This window comes from Felis catus, chromosome D1 (genome assembly GCF_018350175.1).
Source record: "Felis catus isolate Fca126 chromosome D1, F.catus_Fca126_mat1.0, whole genome shotgun sequence".
In the NCBI taxonomy this organism is placed as follows: Eukaryota; Metazoa; Chordata; class Mammalia; order Carnivora; family Felidae; genus Felis; species Felis catus.
Genome location: NC_058377.1, coordinates 49,600,934 through 49,620,667, shown reverse-complemented (window position 1 = coordinate 49,620,667; position 19,734 = coordinate 49,600,934). Strand labels below are relative to the sequence as shown.

Genomic DNA, 19,734 nt, shown 5'->3' with positions numbered 1-19,734 from the left:
ATAAATGAATGGGTGAATAAATGAATGCCTTTCTAGTGATGAGTATGTAGTTTCATTCCTAATTGTGAAGGATAAGATCTTAAGTGATATGTCTAAAGAATACAGAACCATATAGTGTGTTTTAGATGGAAGGGAACTTAAAGATATCTAATCTAGTGTGTAGTTAGTATTTGAGAAAATCAAGGCTTGAAATTAAATGATTGTCCAAAGTCACACAGCTCATCAGTGTCAGAGTTGGGACTAGAATTTATGTCTTCTGATTCTCAGTGTAATACTCTTTCCAGGATACCATCCAATAAAGCATCTTTCTCACCATTAGAAACAATTAGCAAATAATTTCATATCCTGAATATAGTCTTATTTAGTATTATAATTGGAAGGACTTAAAGATTATTTAATCTAGCCCCTTATTTTACAGAGAAGAAATCTATGGTGCAAAATGTTAAATAATTTGTCCAAGGTTAGGCAGTTAGAGAATAAACAAACTCAAGTGCCCAAATCCAGAGCAGTTTCCATGTCATGCTGAAGGACACTGGTATACTTAAAAAGCTTATTAACTTCTACATGCTTTGATGGCATATTATACTCCACATATGGGCAACAGGAAATGTTTATTTATATACAAGTACATGAGAAAGCAATTTCCATTCATCTTTTAAAAAAATTTATACAAATAAAAAGTTATTAATACATTCATCCTTTGCACACAAAATACATTCTTTTTACTTTTACTCTCAGTATGAATTATTTCTTAATAATAAAAACTTAAGCTACAATGGACAGTCAGATGGTTTGGCGATTTGACAATCTTTTTTCGAGAAGGAAAATCCAAACTTTAAAGACACTCAATATGTAAAGGAAATTGTATATTAAAAGTGCTCCTTCATTGAATCCTAGAAGATTGAATGAGTACTCCTCTCCAACATGGTTTGTAGCTGTCCCTTAAAACAATGCAGAGGACTTTATAAATTCATTCTGTGCAATGACAATTTCTACAAGACTGAAACAGTCTTCATGAAATTGATTACTGTATATAAATGATAGGCTCACTGAAAGACTCCTATGGACATATTGGGAAGTTAGCCATTATTCAGGGATCTCCTAATTGACCAATTGACCTAAGATTGTAAGTTGCATCTCCAAGTGGGATTTTAAGAGGTTCTGCTTAAGGAACACAAATGACTTGATTTGCTAGACTACTGCTTTTAAGAGAGACATGAAAATGTATACCCACATGGAAAACTTGTGCACAAATGTTCATAGCAGCATTGTTTATAATAATCCCAAATGGAAACAACCCAAATGCTCAGCAACTGATGAATGGACAAATAAATTGAGGAATATACATACGATAGAATATTATTTAATCATAAAAAGAATGTATTGATTCATGCTACATGAAACTTGAAAACATTATGTTAAGTGAAAGAAGTCAGACACAAAAAAAACCACATATTGTGTAATTATATTTATACGAAATGTCCAAGACAGGCAAATCTAGAGAAACAGAAAGTAGATTAGTGGTTACCAGATGCTGGGAGGGGTGGTAGGTACAGGGAAAAGATTGATTGCTAATGATTACAGAGTTTTTCATTTGGGATGATGTAAATAGTCAAGAGTTAGATAGTGGTGAGTGTTGTACAACTTTGTGAAAATACTAAAAAATACCAAAGTGAACACTTTTAAAGGCATGAATGGTATGTGGATTATATTTTAATTTTAAAAAGAGGGATGCAACTTCATTAAAAATTTTTTGTTCACATTCCTGTTCCCTATCCCCTCTTTTTAATGCTAATTGAAGTTTTCATGCAATCACCTTTCTACAGAGGTGCACTTCAGCTAAGTGCACTCAGGTCATTGTGGGCTTATATTTCTAACAGACTTTTTATTAAACAAAATACATGTACGCATAGGACAATACAGTGTACTGTTATTATCTGCATATTAACATTTAAAATCAAGTATTATGCCTGTATAGAAGCAGATGGTTAGATTTTATATACTGGTGTATTCAGATATTACTGAAAGCCTATGCTTAAAACCAACAGCCAAATATTAATAACTGAGTTCATAAGATTTGATAATTAACATGTTTGTTAAAATTATGTGTATGTTAAAGATCCATGTTTTAATGGAAAGAGATAGGAAAAGAGGGGAAATCAGGGGTTCTCTAAGTCTTCATAAAACAGCTTCTCTAAATATTTTAACTAGCTGCTGAGAAGACCTCCATAATGATATATTTTGCATTTTATTTCATCCCTACACTAAAAGTCATGCATTAAGGTATATGTAACAATATATATGGGGCATAACTTTTTCCCTTTAGATGATCAGAAATCTCTTCTTAATCCTTTATTATTTGAAATTTTAAGCAGAGGTGTTTCTGGAGGGGTGTGTGTGTGTGTGTGTGTGTGTGTTTTGCTGAAAACAGCAACTTTACTCACACACATTTATGTAAGTGTATTTACATAAATACATTTATGTAGCTCCCTTACATATCATCAAAGGAGCTCCAGCCATCTGGTATGTCTAGAGGACACTTCAGTGAGCAGAAATTAGAAGCCAGCATTCCAGTCATTTGAAATTTTCAACAAAGGAACATGAAAGCCCCAACATGCCTTAAAGGAATAAGGGGATTAAAAAAATTTTTTTAATAAATCAATTGACATTCATTGTCAAACAGCCTACAAGAAAGTTCCACTAGCATTCTGCAATTGTATAGGATAAGAGAATATTCCTAATAATTACATTCCAGAAAGCAATATGGTTAGCAGCTGTTTTTCAGAGGGCTTATCAAGTTTTGCTATTGTTATTTAATCCAGGCATAACTGTGTAACTTTAAACAAAGCTGTGGACCATTCAACTAACTAGTGATAAATTATCTTACAGACCAGATTCTTATCTTTTATTATTCTATACATGAATTTTTGCTTTATTAGGCATTTGGTACTCCAGTTTTTATTTCAGAGTACAGTGCACATGTAGAAAGGTTAAGAAACCCTGCTAAATTTGGGTGTTGGTAATTCCACCAAATACGTGTCATCTATGAAATTAAATTCTAAAAGTAGATGACAAACTAGGATTGATAACTCCATTTTTACCAAGACAAGGAAATAAGAGTCACACAACCAGAATAATTCTTCAGAAGCACACTTTGTTATCAAGTATATAAGGAAGAAAACTACGTGGATAATTGAAGAGTTAATCAACACTAAGATTACGATCTAAATCTGACACTAATAAGAAACTAAGAGAGTATAAATACCTAGCCTGACATTCCCCAAGGGAATAATGATTATCACCTTAATGAGCTTTTTCTGACTGTCATTAAAGGGGAAAAAAAAATGAGGCAAAGGGCAATAACGCATGGCAAACACAGTCCCTTAAAAAGATGATAGGATAAACCCATTTTTCTTCCCATGGAGAATGGGATCAAGAAGAAAGAGGTTCAGATTGCACTGTGAGGTATTTCAGTAATAATGTTAAGTTTCCTGATTATGAGGAGTTTGCAACCTTGGAACTGCCTGTTGGAAAAGAGAGAGAGAATACCTTTCCTGAAGTGTGTAAAGAAATAAAGAGACTCTTGGGTAACAGTAATGCCCAAAGGCAGAAAGATAGATCAAATAAGTGACTTCCTTTTAATGCCCTTTCAGAAATGATGCTCTTTTCTTTGAAGTTAAAAAGGGTTCTTTGTTTTCCCCTAAGGATTTATACTTTTATCAGACCATCCAAGTCTGCCTTTAATCAAGGAGAAAAGAATTTATGAGTGCTTACTGTTTACTGAGCATTGTCCTTTCAATTTATCTTATCTAATTTTCACAATAATCCTGACAGGTATTATGAGTCTTCTCATAGATGACGAAACTGATACTCAAGAGATTGTGCTTTGCATAAAGTTACAGCTAATTCATGGCAGTACTAGGACTCCTCATACCTAACCCGGTGTTCCCCCTTCTACACACCTCTCTACATCACTCTCTGAAATGTTAAAATTACAACCTACCAAAGAATCCACCAGGAACTAGAACACAACATCTCTAAAAATTCTGCTCTAATTCAGTAGGAAAGTAAAGATTTGTCTCAGGTACCTCAGTAAGTCAATTAAAGAAGTAGCTAGCTTTTGGGCTCTGACCTCTTATTTAAAGGAGTCAAGGAAAGTCTCACCCAAATTCATGTGTTTCTCACCATACTGATGCAAGACCAATGACTTTATAAACACTAATGAAAAGCTATCTATCAACCTAACAGGGATGCAAGTTATTTTGCAGGTGGAATCATTTGGTCATAGGCTTTATTAGCAAATGTTGCTTATGGTTATCTCTGATTTTTGAAAACCCATGTTTTGTTACTTTTCCTACCTTAAGTAATTTGGCCTTGGTTCTATTAAAATAAAATAATTTGCAGATCATGCTTTTTCAAGAAAATCAAGCCAACTAACCAAATGTCATCTGAGATTTTGCCAAAATAGATCTTAGGGTCTGCTTTATGCCAGTAACATACCAGCCCATCTCTAATGGAAGCTGCAAAACTTCACATTGGTATGTTTATGGGATCTTTAACTGAAGATTCTGTTCTGCTTTATAAAGGACTGCCTTGAAATCCTGGATACCAGTTATTCACTAAATTGAGCATGGCCTATGTTTGGCAAGTGACAAAAACTTAATTTTCCTGATTTCATGTAACTTCTATTAAAAAAATACCTTTTCTTCTTTTTAACTCAAGAACCAGTTTGTGATTTCAACTGAACATGAGTGAATGGACTGACAAAGCAATCCCTCGAGCACAATGACAAGCCAGTCTTTTAGCTTAACAACATGTAACCAACCTCCTTCCCGGACTGGCAGAACAGCAAAGCCTTTAAAAAAAAAAAATCATTAGCTGTGGGTCAAAAGATACTTAACTGAACATGATATGAAAGACAAAGTGCTAGAACATAGAATTATGTTAATAAGTTAATAAGTCATATAGTCCAACCTCCAACTAATGCTGAGATCCTTTCCACATCATCTTCACCAAGTTCTTATCTAGCCGCTGCTTGACAGATACTATTACCTAAGGCAGTGCCTTTCATGGTCAACCATCTTTTTGAGAAAGTTCTCCCTGACATAGAGCCCAAATCTGTGGTCCTATGGCTCTTACTCAGTAGGCCTCATTCTACCCCTCTGAACCAGAGTCTTGCTCTAATTCACTAACCGTATTCCTCTCTTTTCCAGGCTAAATTTCCAAAAATCCTTCAAATATTCTTCAAATGTCTTAAATTTTAAATTCCTTCACCATCTTTGTTATGCCTCAATTTGTTTTTAATTTCAAAGTATAGCTCTCAAAAACGATTGTAGCATTCCAATGTAATAAATAGACTTAGGAATGATGAACCGTCACCTCTCTTGTTCTAACATCACTGTATTAATCAAGTGTTTGAAGGGATGATAATTTCTTAATTCAGTGTGCTTTCTACATAGTGTGACGAATGTAAGGGAAGGCAGCTTTCCTTTTAAACACAAATACACTCATGGGACAGAAATTAAATTTGAAAAGAAAAAAGAAAAGAAAGCACATCTTTCTCTTATCCCAAAATTAGTGCTCAACCTGATTGCTTATGTGGAGTACTGTTTGTCTGAACGATGAGATAAACATGTCTTTTTACTGTTTTTGAATTTTTAGTTAAGTCTCAAAAGTATTATAGTTGCATTAAAACACATCTGTCAGGACCATGGTTGAGGAGAGTAAGGAACCAGTTGCAGTTAAAAAAAAAAAAAATTCTAAAGAAAACAAAGGGCAAACCCTAGAAGAGCTCTTCCAGAAGCTAATAGAGCAGTATTCCCTAAAGTACTAACAGCTATGAAAGGTAACAAGTTTTGCAGGATTAAGAAACAGAAAATGTCTATCTTTAAAGCCATTGGTTTGATATGTGGGGGGAGAAAATGAAAGGGTTTTTTTTTCTGATTACAAGATGGTATCTTATGTGGCTTAGTTTATTAAAAAAGATGTTTTCACTTTAGTCAGAAGAGCAATTCAAAATCACTTTCAACTGGTATCTATTCAGAATGATTCATTAGCTGAAATTTGATGCTTAATCTGGAAGCCTTGTGGAATAGCCAAGAAGGTAAATGAGACAAATCATTGACCTAACCCTGGAAGTCACCAGTGTCCTCCAAAGGTATACATTCACAAATAGAATCCAGTCCTCTGTCAGATTCTGCCTCCTCTCTCCAACAAATCTAAATTGCTTAAAATAAATAACCCTAACTCAGATATATTATTTTGGCCAGTGGTTTTCATGTTTCTTTCAGAAATTGACACACTGTCGAATCAATCCATTTGACTTTCATTTCTAGTTCTATTCTTGCTGCTTTACTCAGGAAGAGATGGTAACATGAAATGACTAGAAAAGACAGGAAAAAAGAAAGGCCAGGAGAGCTAATGGCCTACTCTAATCCACAGAAAGGATAAGTGGCCCCGCAAAATCAATATTAAATATTAATACATTAGAAATAATAAAAGCATATAAAGAAATAAAAAGCCTTATGTAGGTAAAGGAAAAAACACAAAATCCTTTGAGGATACAGCCTATAGAAAGCCATATAAAATATCATTAATATCAGCAAGCTTTTAGATTTCAGATTCTCCCAAACCTGACTCCATAACATGAATATGATGTGTTTTCACTGGAAATTGAAAAAAAAGTTTTGCCATATATTTAGTAACTTTATTAAAAGAAGAAAAAGGTTACAGCAAAAATGCAAGTGGACACGGACTCTGGTAGTGTGAGTCAGACCAAGCCAAACTAAATTAATGAGAAAGCACTCTTTCTTTCATCCACCATTAAGTAAGAATTCATTTTTATTTAAGAAGGCTCATCTTAGCAAATGTTGCCATGGCAATAACAACTAGTAAGCAAACCAGTAAGTTTAGGTCTTGGTCTAGGTTAAGATAACCACGTTTCATTACGACCCTTTCTCAAGTTCTATTTGAGAAATTTCTATTTCACTGGCAAAGCTCCACTTGGCACAAAGTCTTCATTCAGCTTTTATTGAGCACCTACAATATTGTCAGGGATTGTTCTCAAACTTGAAATGTGTCAGTGAGCAAGTGTCCATAAGGCCTTCACCCAACTAGGGGTCGGGGCATGGAGAAAAGCTTCAAATTCTCATGTATCTCCACTATGGGCCATGGATGGGTGACTGTAAGATACGGAAAGGCTGGGAGGAGTAACAGGGAAGGAAAGGCCCAAGAGCAGAACTTTCTAATCCCCTTATTTATGAGTATGGCCATGGGTGGACAGAGAATACTGAGCCCTAAGGAATAAGAATTTCAGATGCAAAAGTAGCCCTAGAAACTGTTGTTTTATGAACAAATTTGCCCAATCTAACAAAGTCCTATCTGAATTCTCAAAGCAGCTTCAGTTTCAACACACTTGCTGCTAAGGTGGGGTCATGATGTGGGATATTAATTAGATTTTTGCCCTAAATGAAAGACAATAAATCTACACTTAGGGATACTTCCTCACAGTTTAAAAAGAGAAGTTCTTCTGCCCACTTTGATCAGCTTGTTTTCTGAATACTTTAATTGTTGCTGGCTTAGTGGAGAAATGGGGAGGGAAAAGCAACAATTATCACTGATTTTGGTTGGTGTTTATTAAAATGATTTTTCTTTCCTGTAGACACAGATTCAAAATAAAAGCAATTTAAACTTCTGAGATCTCCTTCTGTCATGCAGAGGACCAGGACAAACACAGTGAGGCCAACCAAAGGTATCAACCCCTTAAACAATGTATATAATCTCTATACAAAAGATGAGTCACTCTGAAATCTGCTGGAGAAATGCTGGAAATGCTTTATCAACATCATGTCTCCACGTGTCTCATTTCTTTAAAATTAAATAGCTTTCAAATATCAACATATCAGGACCGAGATTGCCACCATCGACAACAACAGCAGAATTGCATATCATATCCTTATCCCATTCCTCAGCCCTCAGTGATGCTAAGCAGCAAGCTACAGAAACATCTGACAGCATCAACAGCATACAGGTTTAATTATTTCCCCAATTTGCATTTATATCGGTGAACAAATTGGAAGGCATCAAAGTATGGCACTAAAGAAATTAGTAACACATATTCAGCAGCACATCTTCCATTTTGAGTCTTGTTTTAAAGTTGGCTAAGTAAAGGCATATACACCTCCATTTGAATTGGAGATTTGCAGTAACACATGCATATGAAGGGAGAGAGGAAAAGAGGAAAGTAGGAGAAGACCAGGAAAGAAAGGCAGAGGAAAGGAAATAAGATAGAACGTATGGTCGTGAGTCTGAGAGTAACATCACTACATGAAGGAGGTGACAAATGACAGCTCCACCTGCTTCCTCAAGCAGAATCTGTCGAAGGTTCTTGACAATACAAAAATGGTTCATGAGACTTTTCATCTGTTGCTATTGTCACTTATCATACTAAAAACAGGTACAAAATTCTAAGCCTTGGTCTGTCCAAGATGGATAGTACCAGGAAGTAAAAGATGTCACCTGCTATCAAGGACTGTGCTCTGCTTAGAACTCTGCATTGCAGTCCATTAATCCACAGTATTTTGGTCAGATCTGGTCTGTTTTCTCATACTACTCATAATGTCTTAGAGATAGTCTTTTTTATTAGAATATCATCAACCATTTTTTTTTTCATTTTTCTAGTGTTTTCATTTACTTAAAGGGCAGGAAAGATGGGAGAAGAGAAGAATAAAATGGTAGAGATTTCGAGGGGAAAGAACATGAAAGGAATAGTATTTTATTTTCCAACAAATCTACCCTAGAAAAGGTAGTAAGGAGACTTTGAGAAAGAGTGCTGATTCATGGACTTCCCTTATTATTATTTTTTTTTTTATTTCAATATAATACATTTAAGGACATCAATGTACTAAAATGTTTGGTCTGTGAAAGAGCAGAATCATTAGCACCAGAAGGAGTCATGGGGCTTGTATATATTATTAAACCAATGATTGTTACTGTTGGTCATGGGGTAAAGGTTTCATTTCATTTTTACATCCCAAAGTTCTTGAAAGTGCCTGTGGACAAGAGAAATAACACTTTTCAAAGTCTCCGTGGAGTCATCAACACGCACCACAAAGACAGTACTTGGCCTTCCCAGTTTTGGTTTATCTGGTAGACAAGAAAACCAGGGCCCCCAGAAGCCCTAAAGAACAGCCCCCACATGCACCCACTGACGTGCAGGAGGGGTCCCTACAGTACATTTCCCCCTGGACTGTGTTCAGGAATGCGCTTTTACTTGCTTTTTGAAAAGAACAAAAGCAACATGCTCTGCAGATCATGGAGCGTCTAGCGCAATTTTCTCCTTGCTCCAACTCCTGACTGCGAAAGGGTGAAACCATTGTATGTTCTGCTAATGCTGGCCTGCGGACAAAGCCTTTGGCCTGCCATGCTGTGTAAGCCCTGGATCCCACAGGAGTCAGAGGGTCTAAGAGCGGGAGCCACAGTCATCACCAGATCTGCCCAGCAATTCAGGGCCCATCAGGGCAGCTGCTGATTCCTTTCGCTTCTCCTTGCATCAGCCTTCAGTTGAAATTACAACAAGTCAAATAGCTGATGCTTTTCCCTTCTCCAGGTAAGGGCGAGGATACATTGTTTACAAGCGTGTTCTGCCTGGCTTCACTGATGAGGCGGCACGCTAAGTCAAGGAATAGTTTCTCCACGTTATCTGATTCCTTGGCCGAGGTCTCCAGGTAATACATGTCCTGAGCTTCTGAGAATTCTTCAGCTCTCTGCTGGGAGACCTCTCTCCTTTCAGCCAGATCAATCTTATTGCCTGGAACAGGGATAAATCAGAGAAAGAACCATCACTTGACTTTTTACAGGCTCAGAGGCATCAAAATGCAATTTCAAATCTGAAGTCAAATCAGACAGATGGGCAAGTAAAGCAGAGCAAATGTGTCTGTGATTACCGGAACGTTTATTTTAAAATATCAGTGTCATGTGTAACGGCAAATAACTGGAAACGCAAATGACCACCAGTTGGCCACTGGCTTGATGAAGTATGGCACATGCACACAATGCAGTTATTTGCCACTGTAGAAAGCAATGAGGAATATCTCTATATACTGCCATGGAATGAGACATTAGGATATACTGTTAAGTGTATACCTGCTATACTGTTCTACTTTTTCCTAAGTATAAAAAAGGTATATAATATACAACTGCTTAAGCAAAAGGGATGAAAAAAAAATACACACGGGCACACTTACAGACTTAATTTATTTTTTTAATGTTAGAATAAGCCAACATTTTAATTTTAAAGATAATAGTTACTCATGAAAGGAGCAAGGTTGGGGAGATAGGAAAGGATAGAAACTAGATGTCTCTACACTTTGTCTAATAGATTTGACTTCAGAATCTTAGAAATGTTTCACATAATTGTACAATTAAAACTATATAATTAATACAAAATTAAATTTAAAAAAATTAAATTTAAATTTCCTAAGAATGGAAAGCAATATGAAATAAATGAACCTGTTTATCATGAAATAGTGTAACCACACAGAGAGGAACTATTTCTCTGGTATTTTAACCATGTATCCTCAGTGGTATATACCCTAAGGACAAAAAGAGTTGAAGGAAAAACCCTTGAACTCTTGTAGTAATCGTCCTGTCAGTGGTAGTGTGAGTATTGTTATTCTGTGGCTGCTATACGGGTATTAGAGGACAAAGCAAATAAGTAATTGTGTCGGTGTCATGGTCCTGTGACTTGGGCATGGGAAAAAGAAAAAAGAGATATAAGATTAATGAGGTTAAAGGGGCACCTGGATGGCTCAATTAAGCATCCAACTTCAGCTCATGTCATGATCTCATGGTTTGGGAGTTTGAGCCCCGCATCAGGCTCTGTGCTGATAGCTCAGAGCCTGGAGCCTGCTTCAGATTCTGTGTCTCCCTCTCTCTCTGTCCCTCCCCTGTTTGTACTCTGTCTCTCTCTCAAAAATAAACAAATTTTTTTAATTAAAAAAAGATTAATGAGGTTAAATAAAATTTGTACAGTCCTGAATTATAAATGCAAGTATCAGTGTGAATAATTCATGATGGATTTTATCATTAAAAAATGTTCTACCTCTGTTCTCCTGGAAACCTGACAAAAGTGATATGTCAACCATGTTACCTGGCAACACAGCTTATGATAAAAGTGACCTTTTATCATCAGGTCAAATTCCGTCTGGCCTGGGAATTCTACATATGAATTATAAATATCTAGTGGAAAACCACAACTTTGGGCTTCCCGTAGTGTGGTGATTCCTCACTTGAAGAGACTCTGAAAGTCAGGTTTGTAGAGTTGTTACAAGAGAGACTGGCTCCTGTTGAGGCTTCTAGGCCAGGGCAGGTCCATCATGTGCCTGACATGAGTCTTTTTCCTCACCTGAACTGTCCGGAAGGCCCTGGACAGCTACGTGGACTGCTATTGAGGATTACTTCCACTGAAGAGTAATGCCTGATGCTGACCTACTATTAAGCTGTTATTTCCTGTTCTGAATCCTTCTAAGTGAATGTCCTGCCAAGTATGGCCTATAGTAGTCTTGTGAATAAAAGTGCTTAGTGGAGCCTAAGAGACAACCCCCTGTGAGTGCTACAGAATTCAACACACACACACACACACACACACACACACACACACACACACACACATTAGTTCTGTCCACTGAAAAGCCTAAAAACAATGACCAGCTACTAGTACAGAAGATTCTTATCACTTTGGTTGTGGCCTCTAAATATAATTTGCCATTAATAATAAATGTGTGTCTTGAAAAAATGGCTAATTCCAGGTCCGGGGAAGGAAATGCGCTGGTTGTGCCTGGAACCCTTAAACCAGAAAGCAAGTGAGGACATGTCAAAAGGACTCAGGAGACCATCTGAAGCAGCTCCACAGTTGGAACATTTGGACCTTCAATAATTACAATTGCAAGAGCCTAGAAAATACTGCATATATTTAAATCTCTAATAATACTAAAAATATAAAATTTCCGTAGTGACTTTTGGAAGATAATAGGGAACCAACTCATTATTTTAAAAATTGGGAAATAAAAAAGAGACAATCAAGTTTTTTTCTTAGCTGTCCTATGAGAACTGTACCTCAGAATATCAAATAGGAAGTATATTCGCTAAGAAAAAAAACAAAAAAAACTTGAATCTGATCAGGCCTCTAAATTTACCTACAGATCCGCAGGAAATACAGGTGATGGAGGAACATGTTAAATGACGCTATAGTGGTGAAACAGCAAAATTCAGACATGGAAACTCTGGAGGATTAACATATGCTTTAACAAATAAATTCCAAGGCAGAAAAATGGAGGGATAACTAACATATAAAAGGAGAATTAAAAGACACAAAAATCGGGGTGCCAGGGTGGCTCAGTTGGTTGAGCGTCTGACTTCGGTTCAGGTCATGACCTTGCGGTTCGTGAGTTCAAACCCCGCATCAGGCTCTGTGCTGACAGCTCATAGCGTGGAGCCTGCTTCAGATTCTGTGTCTCCCTCTCTCTCTACCCCACCCTTACTTATGCTCTGTCTCTCTCTCTTTCAAAACTTAATGAACATAAAACAATTTTTTTTAAAAGACACAAAAATCAATTAGAACATATGAGCCTTATTGGGATCTTTGATTTGGACAATTTTTTTTTTTAATGTAGGAGTCAATCAAGGAGATCTGAACATTGTCTAAATTTCTGATGCTATTCAAGAACTGTTAATATGTTTTAGGTGTGAAAACGGCATTGTGGGTAGGTTCTCTTTCTCAAAAAATCTTTTAAAGATATTCATTGAACTAATGAAAGATATATTAATAGAAGATCTGGAATTTACTTCAAAATAATCTGAAGGGAAGGGCAGACAGAAAAGAGGGGGAACAGATAAAATAAGATTGACCGTAAATTGATAATCATTGAAGCTGAGATGTGTTCATGGGAGTTCATTATACTGTTTTCTCTACTTTGCTTATGTTTGAAATTTTCAAGAATAAAAAGGTTTTTTGTTTGTTTGTTTTTTTAAGCCAGTGCCTCTTTCATACTGAGTGGACTATTTCCCATCAAACTTCCATTTAATTTCTTTAGACAGAATCCCAAGGAATAATGCTTTGGCTCAAGTTCTCAAGGGCTTTCTGTCAAATAGAAAGAAAGCCCAAGTCCTGAGACGGGTGCTTTCAAGTGCTTCATGACAGACATTCTCCAATGTGCAAGAGGGTTTTCAGGAATGGGCATAGAGTACTAGCTCATAGACAGGTGGATACTTAACCCAGCAGCCTGAAAGAAAAGTCCAGCAATTTGTTATAAAGCAGAACATTATAGCTGGACAAATACAGGGTTTGAAGTTGATCCTACATGCTGTGCAACCCTAGGCAAAGAGCTTCACCTTTCTGAGCCTTGGTTTCCTTGTATATAAATAACGAATCATCATGCATAAATTTTCTGATATGATTCCTGGCACATGTATGCTAGCTATAATGCTTACAGAAGTATTTACTTAGCTTATTGTTAACCATAATTTGTAACTTAACAATGTTTCTGAGATTCTCTACCCTGACTTCCAAAATTCAAGTCTTGCTAGAATATATAGTGATGTTCCTTTATAGGAAGTAAACATTTTAACAGCCATATATTATTAACATTTTTCATCACCACAAGAGGAGTTTTTAACCATCAATTCCTTTTCTAATGGGTGTATTTGTCACAAAAGAAAATCATGGGTTGTTTTCTGCTTTTCCCTCATGCTAAACAGGTTCTACCCTCCTACAAGATGAAACAAAGTGCAGAATTTCCTTTAGTGGATTCTTTCTGAAATTAGAATTTTTCAAGTCAGCATGAATGTAAGAAGAGAAAAAATTACCCAAAGTCCATTTTTTTAGGCAATAAACAATTGCTTCAAAAACAAATTCTTTGTCAAGACATGTTTTACTTCTAGACCAGCAGTTTCCACAATCTTGTAACTAGATTTTTTTTTAATGTTTAGCAGCCCACATAAATCTCATGGCAGTCCACCTTCTTCCCTAGAGCCTTCATTGACAGAAAAATCAATCAGCAATATTTTCTACTTTACTTTTCTAAACCATCACCTTGGGATATGACCTATTTCATTTTCTCTTCAACCTCAGGAGAAACTGAATGTTGACTGCATGAATTATATAGCTGTAGACTATATTACTGGAAGATACCAGAGCATAGGTATTATGTGATTATAAATTCTCTGATGGCCACAAACCAATTTCCCTCTTCATTAGTCCTTACTTACCCACTAGCACAGTGATGACCTTGTTGCTAGCATATTGTTCTATCTCCCGCAGCCACTCAGGAAGGCAACGGAAGGATTCCTCACAGGTTATGTCATAGGTGAGGATCAAGGCATTGGCGCTTCGGTAGTAACTCTGGGTAATGGACCGAAATCTCTCTTGACCTGCTGTGTCCCAGATCTGAAGCTGTAAAAACGTAAGAGAAAGATCAGGTTGGAGAAGCAGAAAAGAAAGTATTGCCTTGCTTTAGTTTAGAAATGGAAACACCTCACTCAACTTCATGGTTGCTTTCTGCCCTTAAAAAAAAAAAATGCACATTTTTTTTTTTTTTAATGTGTTGGGTATGCCTGGTTAGGGAGAGAGGCTTGCTTTGTTTTTTGTTTTCTGCTTTTTATTTGTTTTGTTACCCAAGAATTTCTTTTATCCTTTAAAAAAAAAAACTTACTGAGCATTTATTATGTGTCAAGCTCCAGGCATTTTACATGTAACAACTCGATGAAGTAGGTACTATTACCATATCCATTTCTCACATGAAGAAACTGAGGCACAGAGAGATTAAATAACTTGTTCAGGGTGTCACAGCCAGTATATTCCAGAGCCAATTTAAGCAGGCTTTGTGGTCCCAGAATTCATGTTCTTGACCACAACAACATATTACAAACATCAGGATACAGGGCAGACTGTCATTCTATGATAGTTGGCACTTCAGTCAGCAACTGAAGCAGGAGAACATCCAACCTCAACCACCTTTCCCAGTTCAAAATTCAATGCATCTATTAAGATATTATCTTTGTTAATGAAAACAGAAACAGTGCCATGGCAGATAGAGAAAATAATTTCCCTCCACCCCTTTTAAGCACTGAGATCTTGGACAAGTCACTTAATCTCTGGGTTTCAGTAGTTTCTTTAGAAAAAGGAGTCAGTAATATGCAAGCCTACTGAAAGTTCACATTTTCTAATAACAAAGAAGAGAGTAAACATCACTTCTCCCTGAATTTCTCTGCACAGAGCAGAAGGCTGCCAAGAGAACAGCTCTCTAGAACAATGCACAAGGCCTTGAGGAATAACATCAGCAATAGTAAGAATGTTCCCTTCTAAATGCATAAACCTTATCTCATAAAAGGCATTCACTCCCATTAAGAGAACATCATTTCCTCAGGGAACACCTTCTGGAATGTTCAGATTAGGTCAGGTTGCCCATACCCAACCTCCAATCCCCACTTATTTCCTCCCACACCCCACCCTGTAATTCTCCCTCATGACGCCTGACACACTCAAATCATTTATTTGTAATAATAGGTTTTTAAAAAATGTTTATTTTTTGAGAGAGAGAGAGAGAGAGAGAGAGAGAGAGAGAGAGAGAATGATCAGGGAAGGGGCAGAGATAGAGGGAGAGAGAATCCCAAGCAGGCTCCATGTCATTAGTGCAGAGCCCAATGAGGGGCTCGAACTCACAAACCATGACATCATGATCTGAGCTGAAATCAAGAATCAAACGCTTAACTGACTGAGCCACCCGGGCACCCCAAACATTCAAATATTTATTACAGGTCTCCTTTAATCTTTACAACAACCCAGTGAGGTAGGCAAGTTTATGCCTGCCCTCCACCTTTTAACTGGTTACTCACAAAGCTGGGGCTCGGACTCCAGACCTTCTCATTCCCAGGTGCGAACACATTCCACCACCATGCTGCCTTTGCCCCCAGAGACTGATTTAAATATACATCTGCATCCAGAGAGGATGAGTCAGTTGGTGTCACCCTCTGTTCATACCAGTTTCCCTCAGGAGACTAATGAGGGACTGGCGGTCCCTGCCCCCAAACAGGGGCACAAGGCTCTCCTTTGATCTGAAGTCGCAGCTGCTTTTCATGATGTACATGAAAGTCTGTGTGCTGAAGGCAACCATACAGATGTTATGGCTTTTGCTGGGACAAAAGCTATTTTTCTGCTCTGCTTCAAACCTAGGGACATGGTTCCCCTCTGCCAGGATGTGTCTTAGAACAACAGACTATTATTTTAATGCTACAATGAGCCTTGAGAAACACTTGTTATTGAATTTAATACTGTCAATCATTAGATATCAGTATGTTCTCATGACTGGCACATCTTGAGAACAGCTTTGAGAGTTAAAAACTACTGAAATATTTTCTAGAATAGTGATTGTATGGTCTTGCCAAGATAATATGCTGCTTTCTCATAGGGGGCTGTCTGTTTCTAGCCTCAGAGTTGATTTTTAAGGATATCCATATTCCACTGCCTTCATCATTCAGTTCGGTTTCACTATTTTCTCTACAACTCATTTGTTCCTTTTCAGCATTTCTGTGTCATTAATATATGCCCGCTGCTATGTTAGGTACAGGGAGGATCCCAAGACAAATAAAACATAATGCCCAATCTCAAAGAGCATACAGTCTACAGGGAGGACAAACCTAGAAAAGTAACCATAATAAAATAGGAGATGTCCTATTACAGAGGTGTCAGCAGGAGAGAGTGCCTCCTAGTTTTTGTCTCATGCTGTCAGTATGTTCTCAACAGTTCAGTCATGGGCTTTCTAACCACCTTCATGTCCAGCATGGGGCTACACTGTTCGTCTCCACTCTTCTTTGCGCTACTACTTATCTCTATTGTCTCACTGTTTCAATAATGTATTGTAGTCATAGGTGTGCCTCTTTGCTAGACTCAGTATTTTAAGGGCAAGGGCTGTCTCTTATTGAACCTTATACTCCAGTGTGCTTTCCTAACAGGGTACAAGGTACATGGTAGACACAATTAAATAATGGCTACCTGGATGAACAAAGGATTATGGAATCAAAAGAAAGGACTGATTAATGCTGCTTAAATGATTAGTAGGATATTAAGGAAGGTTTCACACATAAAATGTTTGAGCTAGCTGACTGCGAGTTCCTACAGGGCAAAAATGTTTTACCTATTCTTGGTGCATATCATCTACTATACTACAGGATGGATATATGGATGAATGGATGTTCATTGGCTACTGACAATAGCCAAATTATGGAAAGAGTCCAAATGTCCATTGATGGATGAATGGATAAAGAAGATGTGGTGCGTGTGTGTGTGTATATATATATATATGTATATATATACATATATATACACATATATATATACATATACATATATATATATATATATATATATATATATATGCAATGGAATATTACTTGGTGATCAAAAAGAATGAAATCTTCAGGCCTCTGGGTGGCTCAGTCGGTTGAGTGTCTGACTTTGGCTCAGGTCATGATCTAGCAGTTCACACGTCAGGCTGTGTCCTGACAGCTCAGAGCCTGGAGCCCGCTTCAGATTCTGTCTCCCTCTCTCTCTGCCCCTTCCCCACTTGCACTCTGTCTCTCTCTCAAAAATAAATAAACATTAAAAAAAAAAAAAAAAGAAAACTTGCCATTTGCAACAATGTGGATGGAACTAGAGTGTATTATTCTAAGCAAAGTAAGTCAGTCAGAGAAAGACAAATATCATATGATTTCACTCATATGTTGAATTTAAGAAACAAAACAGATGAACATAGGGGAAGGGAAGCAAAAATAAGATGAAAACAGAGAGGGAGACAAACCCTAAGAGACTCTTAAATATAGAGAACAAACTAAGGGTTGCTGGTGAGGTGTTAGGTTGGGGGATGGGCTAAATGGGCGATGGGCATTAAGGAGGGCATTTGTTGGGATGAGCACTGGGGGTCATATGTAAGTGATGAATCACTAAATTCTACTCCAGAAATCATTATTATACTATATGTTAACTAACTTGGACTTAAATAAAATTAAAAAACAAAAGACTTTCTTATCTATGTAATATATACCTGACACAAAGATAGTCAGTAACTCTTCTATTTATATTATAATTAATCTCCTAAAGTTAAAATGTAGTCTGAGCTTAAAGCTTTGTTTGTTACTCATTTATTTATGATAGACTGATAAAAAAAAAGGATAGGAGAAAATTCTACATCTGTTTTCATCTCATTTTCTACTCAAGGTCATTTTCAAAATGCAGACCTCTTTTTCTTTTCTTTCTTTCTTTCTTTCTTTCTTTCTTTCTTTCTTTCTTTCTTTCTTTCTTTCTTTCTTTCTATGTATTTGTTTTTGAGGGAGAACATGTGTCTATGCTAGCAGGGAAAGGGCAGAGAGGATCCAAAGAGGGCTCTGCACTGATAGTAGCAAGCCTGATGTGGGGCTTGAATTCACAAACCGTGGGATCATGACCTGAGCCCAAAGGAGATGCTCAACCAAGTTACCCAGGTGCAGACCACTTTAAGGAAGGGCCTCAACTTTGCCTTTACTGACTTGGCACTAAGGCTTAACAGCCACAAGAATTTTTCTAATACTTTTGATTTCCTGCCTTCAGTCCTGGAGGCTATCCTAGAAGGAATGAGCCTTAATAGGGGAGGCTGAGGCGGGGTGATGGAAAGTCAGGAAAGAGACCTAGGTTGTGGTGCTGCCCTGGCACTCACCAGGCAGGTGATCCTGCACAAACCACCCGTAGATTCTCTTTTCCACTGACTTACGAGGTTCTAAGAAAGCCTGCAAACTACCTGCAAAATGACACTTAAACATCACCAAGAAGAGGTATTCGGTAAACATTAAAGAACAAGGATAACAGTAAGACAAAAACTCTTTCCCTAGGGAAGTTTGGGCAGCTCTTCCTTCTTCTACTGAAAGACTGAAGAAATTGCTCCTCATGTATCCCCGTGTTATTTTTTTTTTTTTGTATCCACGTGTTAATGAGGCCCTTGGATTAATGTGGTTGAAGAAGGTCATTTATTTTATTATTTTTATTTTTGTTTTGAGAGTGTGCACGCACACACCAGCAAGGGAAAGAAGGGAAAGATGAAGGGAGAGGGAGAGAAGGAATCTTAAGCAGGCTCCAGGGCCCAATGTCACTACTGTGAGCTGAAATCAAGAGTTGAATACCCAACAAATTGAGCCACCAGGCACCACTCTCAGAGCATTATTTTAGATCTTGATTCTATATAAATGGCTAGAAAAAAACTCAAATTAATTAGGACTGCATTTGGAAGATTAAATCTCTTACTGTTTATTTTTTTATTTTAATGTTTATTTTTGAGAGACAGAGTGCAAGTGGGGGAGGGGCAGAGAGAGAGAGACACACACACAGATTCTGAAGCAGGCTCTAGGCTCTGAGCTGTCAGCACAGAGCCCGATGCGTGGGTCAAACTCACCAATGGTGAGATCATAAACTGAGCTGAAGTCAGATGCTTAACCAACCAAGCCACCCAGGCGCCCCCAACTCTTACTGTTTAAAGGTGAAGGTCTAGGGGCCAGGAGAGGTAACAGGATAGGAACTATGCCATGGATACAGAGATGAGTAAGACACAAACCTTGTTCTTGGGGAGCCTGTGGTCTCATGGTAGAGTTAGATGTTATGAAAAGATGGATTTTAGCTGAGTATAATAAGCACGTAACAATGAGCTTATGGTTTGT

General features: G+C 37.4%; 1 protein-coding gene across 4 annotated transcripts in view; it reads right to left on the bottom strand.

Annotated features, from left to right (window-relative positions):
- Positions 1–592: 592 nt before the first annotated feature.
- RAB30 (RAB30, member RAS oncogene family) overlaps positions 593–19,734 on the bottom strand; it is an 84,482-nt gene continuing 65,340 nt past the window's right edge. For all 4 annotated transcript variants that reach the window (XM_045038674.1, XM_045038673.1, XM_006936880.5 and 1 more), the window contains 2 exons: positions 14,266–14,449; positions 593–9,808 (listed from right to left, as the gene is read on the bottom strand). In XM_045038674.1, coding sequence (XP_044894609.1) covers positions 9,558–9,808; positions 14,266–14,449 — 435 coding nt within the window. In that variant the 3' untranslated portion in view covers positions 593–9,557. The remainder of the gene's footprint in view (positions 9,809–14,265; positions 14,450–19,734) is intronic.